This window comes from Grammomys surdaster, unplaced genomic scaffold (assembly GCF_004785775.1).
Source record: "Grammomys surdaster isolate TR1022 unplaced genomic scaffold, NIH_TR_1.0 165, whole genome shotgun sequence".
Taxonomy (NCBI): Eukaryota; Metazoa; Chordata; class Mammalia; order Rodentia; family Muridae; genus Grammomys; species Grammomys surdaster.
In genome coordinates this window covers 2,541,914-2,549,319 of record NW_021604613.1, presented here as the reverse complement: position 1 = coordinate 2,549,319, position 7,406 = coordinate 2,541,914, and the positions used below count along the sequence as shown (strand labels likewise).

The window sequence follows — 7,406 nt, the reverse complement described above, 5'->3', positions numbered from 1 at the left end:
GGGAGCACACTGAAGCTGTAGCTTCCAGCAGCAGCCGCAGCAGCACGCTGATGGACCCACCATGAGAACAGTTGCAGTCGTTTGGGATGCTGTTTCTCATTCTTATTTTTAGAAGGAGTCATAGATCTGTCAGATTGTTATATGACCACTGTGAGAAGCTAAACAGTTAAAACATTCCTAGTGAAATGTTTGTTGGGCTTGTATCCTTGGGCTGTGATTCAGTGTGTATGACAAATACCAGTCACAGTTGTAATGTCCACCAAGCAGTGGATAGTCCTTCCTTCTGACCGTCCTCCTCTCTCTGAAGTTCTTTAAACTTAATGACCATTCAGCTAATGGCTGCCCTTCAGTAGCAGCTATGCTTCACACCTTCGCAGTCGTGCACACACATGCACACACGCACCCTGTGTGTGCTCTGCTTACGATAGATGCCTCACAAAGGCCTCCCGTTAATGGTAAGTTGGACTGTACGACATCAAATGTGTGGGTGAGAAGCATTGTAGGTGGCCATACTTAAATGTTTAAAAATCCTATCATTCGAATGTTATTTCTAAAGAGTTTTAAACAAAGTTTACAAGCACAAAGACACTTCGTGAATTAGTTATATAGTTTGCCAATAATACTCAGGGATGAATTATAGAGGAGTGTCCATGTGACAGGAAAATATTTGAATTTATATCTTTTTAAAATATCTGGAAATTTAAGAGATTACAGATTTTGGAATATCTGATGGATTGCATCAGTATTTGTGAACACACACACACACACACACACACACACACACACACTTTAAGATCCAGAGGTGATGTTGATAAATAACAACCAAATAGGATCTTACATTATCCTCTATTTGGTGATTCTTCACAATTAAACCTGTAGGTTTTGGATTGGCTTTTCTGTCTCCCTGGAAGTGGAATCCTACACACAGATAACATGGATGCTTATTTGATGAAGCCTGCAGCACACAGGTGTCTTCAGATGACCCTGTGAGTGAGCTACCTTCACAGACACCCAACTGGGTGACACAGCATGGATAGATGAGGTGCCCGTTTAGCCTCTGACTCATGCCTGACTTTCATTCTCTAGACCTGTCTCCCACTAGCCAATGTGCTGTCTGTTCAGTGTTTCACAGCTGGCAGAAGATAAAGACACTGCGACTCATGACCAGCAGACTATCCCAAAAGACATATTTCCCTGGGTCTGTACTATCAAGTCTCTCACTGAAACCTCAGTTTTACACAGGAGGCCTCAGGCCCATATCAACTGTGACTGACAGAGCTGACACTTGAGTCCAGACAAACTTCTGGCCCCCAGCCCACATTCTTGACCCTAGCACTATGAGGTCTCCAAGCTGCCATGTTAAATCTGGGTCTAATCTCAAGCCGCAATAGGGCAAATGTGTTATCGGCCCAGAGCAGATGGGAATCAGGTAAGATGATCACCTGGGCTAGCTCACATTTTCCCTGACAGCAGCAAGTTGTCCCTTTTGTAAGCCACAGCTGGCCCTGCATAAGCTATGTGATTTTTGATTTGAAAAAACCTTTCCTTTCTTTCACCCCTGAATCCTGTCCTCATCTAAGCATCACTTCCCTAGATGCCCATTGGTTTAGAAGTTCTGCATCAGGGAGTTTTTTAAGCTTTGCATAAACAGTACATGAGTGGTTTAGCATTTCACGGGTAGCTTGTGTCTTGTCTCTATGCACTGAGGGATGTCAGAATCCTCATATTTTAAATGAGGAAGGTTAGCTATACCAGGTAGGGCTTTTTAAAGACATGATCTCACCACAGATGAGCACCCCTTTTTACAGCTGCTCTACTTAACTGATGTGCTGAGAGGCATAGTGCTTAGGGGTCCCATGAGCAAGCTGCAAATCCCTGGGAGTGCTAGCCACCTGCCTGCTCCCTGCCACCATGAGGTCACAGGGATGATAAAGTAACACTGTCCTCTGTACTCTGGCTCTTTAGGTTGCTGGCCTTTGGAATGTACTGTTACTCTGCTTAGGGTTTTAAGAATAGTCCAGTTATTAGCAGCGAGCCAACTTGAGTCCACACAGAACTCTAGGGTAACACACTGTCCCTGCAGGCAGAGGGGACAGGACAGGTCTCGATGGTAGTGATTACTAGCCTCAGCTTTGATATCCCTGAGGATTTCCAAGGATCCCAAGAGAGGTTATGAAATTCTCAAATCAAGTTTAATTGGAATTCACTTTAATATTTTTTAAGTGACATATGGCACTGTAAGGACAGGAAGAAAAAGTCACAGAGTCCACAAACTCGTGAAGGTGTCAGCTCAAAAGGCTAGAAATTACTGCATTGGTGGATCGACGCTCACAGTAAACATTTTGTAACGAAGGCATGTTGAATTTGGTGTCATTCATTACAGAGCAGAGATTTTCTCTTGTTTGGTCACGTGTTTTTCATTTAAGAAATATTTAAAAATGGTATTTACTTTTTATTTCAATACATCCACTGTGCATCTCCAAAAACAGCAGCTTTTCAAAGAAATCAACCAGAATTGTAAACACAAGATACAATGTTCTGACTTCTCTAGTCAGTTTCAAAATCTACACACTGTACATTCATAGGTGGGCTCAGCCTGTCTCCCACTTCATTTCTGTAATTACACAAGCGTAATAAATACATCTGATTTTAAAGGTCACTTAAATGAGCCATGGGGATTGACAGTACAGTAGTGTTCAAGTGCAAGAGTAACCATTTGCTTCATTGTTCCCATCATTCCAAGCTGTGTTTTGTAATGAAGCTAGACATCCAGGTGTAGAATGTTTCCTCCAGATACAGGGGCAGGCAGAACTGTCACGCAGAAGCCTTCACTGTACAGCTGGTCCTGTCTCCTAGGTTACAGGCTAGGGTGAGCTTCCGTTTCGAACTATTCTCGACTTCATCCACTATATGACTGATGCTCATTCAGCTGCATCAGCATCCCCCTTCCACAGGCATCCCCAGGCTTCTTATACACGCTGCTTCCTTCTGGGAGCTTGCTCTACATGCAGTCACCCAGACCTCCTCTATCTGTGGTGGAAACTGGTGTAGTTTGTAGCCCAAACCCAAAGGCTTTCAGTGTATGACTATGGTTTCAGAGAGAAGAATATGCTAAGATTTATGTCTTAAGTCTTTAGAAAGTCATTCTTATTCCCAGAATTCCCATTCTTGGCTTCCTACTTACTCCTCCACAAACAAAACAGACCTACTATGTAACTTTTAGACACTATGTCCCTCCTCCAGGCACTTAAATCTTCTGCTTTTTGTAAATAGTACTCTTTAGCTTACTGCTTAGGACTCCAGTGAGTTAGTCTTTTTATTCCATTAGCTAATTAGAGCACAAGCCACTGTAAACTACCCTCCAGAAGGGTCTGCTTAGTAAAGCCTTGTCTGTCATGTCTTACGATACTGAGTTGGTTGAATTCTTTGAAATATTCTCTCACTTGTGCTCGTTCTCAGCCCATTGCAACAAAGACGTTTTAAACTCAACTCAGTATGCGGTAGTCAGTAGCAGCTCTGCTTCCCAAAGAACTATGCTCACTGTATACTATATGCATATAAAAATAGATTCGGTAGACGTGTGCAAAGTCAGTGAAACTCTGAACTTTTCTAAACAACACAGCGCATGTTCTACTGGCTTCCATCTGGTTCCCTTTTCAGTATGTCTTGTAATTTTTAAAATGTTTTTCTTCAAGACAAATAAAACTATAGCTATACTTTTTCTCCTCGCTTTACACTAAGAACCCAATATTTAGAATAAATAATCAGAAGAGGGAGATGAAGTCCTTGTTCACCTTGAGGCCCTTTCATTCACCCAACTTGGTGTGAGCTCTGCTTCTCACCCTTCCACCTTGGTGGAGAAGTTAGATCAGACCTAACTAACCAAGAGCAGGGGCTCCTTCTCAACATTGTTCTGTGTCTCTATAGGACTGTGGAGGTTTCCATTTTCTTGCCAACATGTACTCACATGTGCCTGTGTCTATGCGTGTATGTGTGTGCGCATGTGTGTGTGCGTGTGTGTGTGTGTGTGTGTGTGTGTGTTGTTCCACAGTAATGAGTTTAGATATTTAGAAGCATATGCATTGTGGTGCTCCCCTTCAGAGGCGTGGTCAGGGTTGGGGCCTTGCCCTCTGTCCTGGCTGAGGTGCCTAGTGCCATGCAGGGTATGAGATGACCTCAGTGTTCTCCCACAGTGGGCTGAGCCTGCTGCTCTCCACTCTCCTGTCCATGTGGGGTAGCACTGGGGTGAGCAGGGCTGGACTGCATTTGAGATGCTGCTGTGTCAGGGGATGGCTGGTTTCTAGGTGAGTCAGAGTGAGTTTCACGTGGGCCACGCTGGGCTCCACCAGCTGGAGAGACTTCCCGATTCTCACTGGTCCCCTGGAAGGAAAAACAGATGTTCCATGGTGTTTGAGAGAAAATCAACCACTATACATATTTTCACACAGCAAATGTGTGGTGATCTCTCAAAGAGACCACTTCAGGGACCAGCGCGTAAAGGAATAGGATAGACATCTTACCTTTCATCTCCTTTCCTATGTGCAACTGCCAGAGCCGCATGAAAAACACAAATACTATAAGCACACATACCTATGGCTAAGGGAACATTTTTATCTGTGTTCTTGTCACTGCTAGGCAAACAACTTTACATTTACATATACATTGAAAATACTTACTGAGTACCCCAGCCCTGTGGCAAGTCACCTCACTGGGCAAGAGCCATGGGACACATGAATGCAAGCCATTAGCAAGACCACAATATTCAAGAGCCAGGAGACACTGTAACAGTAAACAAGGGCCCTCAGCCTCAAGATATCTAGGCAAAGCATGGCTGTGATAGAGTCCTGATGCACATACGGGATTTCAAAATGAGTACTAATAGTTAAGCAAGACAGAGCAGGGATGCACACGAGGTCCGTGAAGCCAATTCGGAGTGACCTGAGAACACACCATTAGTAAAATGCCACATCAGTTGTACAAATCAGGGAACATGATTTTGGAACTTTTTTTCTTCTGAATTGATGTTCATTTTTATTTCCTGTAATTGAATTTCTTCTTTCACTCCTCTGATTCTGAAATGTAATTACAACAATACTATATTATACCTGTTAGCTATTACTAATTTTAACTCACACCATAGGGGAAGAAAAGCAAATTTAATGCTGCACACGCTACTGGGCATCTTTAAAAATGAGGATGAATTCAGAGTACTGAAAGCATTGCCTCTCCTGGGTAGCAGGGCATCCTTTCCCTGCTTTAAGATACAGAAGCCTCTGAGTGCTCCTGTCTCATGTCCAGTCCTGGCTCAATGAATGAGTAGGGTGGATTATGCAGAGTGGCAGGCTATCAGTGAAGTGTCAGTTCAGTAAAACTATGCAAAGACTTTACAGGTAGTTTATAAAGCCAAGATTAATTATGGTAGTTTGACAAGCTTGCTTTTTTTTAAATGAAGCTTTGTTTTTATTTTGAATTATGTGTATGCATGCATGTTGGTGGATGGGTACCTGCACATGAGTGCCATTAGATCCTCTGGAGATTGAGGTACATGCCACTGTGATGCTGGGTATGTCTTGGATGCTGGGAACCAAACTCAGGTCCTTAGCAATGGTAGCAGACAACTGTTGGGCCATCTCTGCAATCACCAGTAGTTTGTCAAATTTTTTAAAAAGAAATTACTCTTTATTCTTATTTTTCTTTTGAGTCCCCTTTTTAAAATGGCATTTATTTGTTTGTTCTCTGTTTTATTGTGAGTATAAGTGTGCCATGTAGTATGTATAGAAGTAAGAGGACAATTTGTGGGAGTTGGTTTTATCTTTCAACTATTGGATTCCAGGGATGAAACTCAGGTCATCAAGCTTGGTGACAGGTTTATTTATCAACTGAGCCATCTTGCCTGCCCTCCTCTGGGTCCTTTCAAGCTACTGTAGATATAGGGCTGACATTACTTATCATGAAAATGGAAAGATTAGTCTAACAAGGGAGTAGAGTTGTGACTTTGACCCAGCTGTTCACAGAAGGCACATTCCTTTTCCAAAGTGAGGGTACAACTTTATTTATATAGTTGCTGATTTTATCAGTACCCTTTGATTTTTAGGAAAGCCTTTGGGAACAAAAAAGAACATGCCTTTACCTCCAAGTGAGGCCTCTCAGAACCACACTTTACTGAGTAGTGTGTCAGACAGAGCCGTATGAGGCATAGATTAATGGGTTGATTTAGCAGCTGTTTACTGCATTCTGAGTATGTGTAATGGTCCTCCTAGAATCCTGAATTATTGAAATTAGTAAGCACAGTTTCTGAAAGCAAGAGCTGTATATTCTGGCTGCAAATTATATTTTCTACCACTAAACCATAAGAGAAGTATGCAAAGCTGGGATAGATTTAATTTTTTTTAAAAATTTTTCCTTTGTGAAGCCTTTCTGAGCTCCATAAAGCACACTCTCCTCCCATGCTACCTGGTAAACACTCCTGTGACAGAGTGATCCCAGACCACTGAAATCCTTTGCTTACATGCCTGGTTTTCTGTTTCCCAGGTGTTTTGATGAACAAGGAGAGAGTAACAGTGCTGTAGGCTAGCCCAGCAGAGGGTTACCTGTAAAGGTTGTATCTCAGAAGCACGGCTGTCTCTTGTCAGTCGCATCAGCTCTTTAACTTGGTAGAGCGCATAGACAAAGGTCACCCAAGGAGAAGAGCTGACCCCCCAGGCCGGTTTGTTCACATCTTCCTGCTCTTCCTGGTGCTTGGTTTTTTTGGGCGGAAGTCTGGCCTCAATACGTGGCATGACATCTTCTGTCTGTTGCTGTACCAGATCGATGGTTGCTATGGGAACGGGACTAGAGGGAACAGGAATCCTTTCTGCCAACATTGTCTTGTCTAGAGAGAAAAATAATGTTAAAGTGACTTTCAAGTTTTCTACATGTTTAAAGCAAAGGTGAAGGAGAAGACAGTCCTGATGTGGTAGTGCACCCTAGAACCCCATACTCCCGGCCAGAGACTGAGAAGAACCACCACTGGCATTTGTCCCATGCTGCCCAGTGAGATTGAGACATTCCTCTGAGGTTCTGGAACAAGCAGTGTTCTCTCTTACAAGAGCACCTCGGGCCCAAGAGCAGGAATACTGGAAGGACTGAGAGTCCAAGATGACTAGCTCTGTGCTGGCACAGAGTCACCAGAACATGTCCCTTCTATTGGTTGATGCTTTTCACCAAAAGTTTATATCACCTGACTAATGTCATCTACACATTACATTTGATAAAACCTCTTTCCTTTAATTTTTTTTTTAAATCAGGACTAGAGAGAGATGTTTCAGATGTTAAAGACTAGGCTTATAACTAAGATGTTTAAAAAACTATCTATCTATCTATCTATCTATCTATCTATCTATCTATCTATCTATCTATCTATCTAT

General features: G+C 42.7%; 1 protein-coding gene across 1 annotated transcript in view; it reads right to left on the bottom strand.

Annotated features, from left to right (window-relative positions):
• Positions 1-2,186: 2,186 nt before the first annotated feature.
• Mfsd6 (major facilitator superfamily domain containing 6) overlaps positions 2,187-7,406 on the bottom strand; it is a 64,928-nt gene continuing 59,708 nt past the window's right edge. Inside the window, exons 6-7 of the mRNA XM_028765571.1 lie at positions 6,591-6,871; positions 2,187-4,380 (exon numbers count right to left, since the gene is read on the bottom strand). Coding sequence (XP_028621404.1) covers positions 4,177-4,380; positions 6,591-6,871 — 485 coding nt within the window. The 3' untranslated portion in view covers positions 2,187-4,176. The remainder of the gene's footprint in view (positions 4,381-6,590; positions 6,872-7,406) is intronic.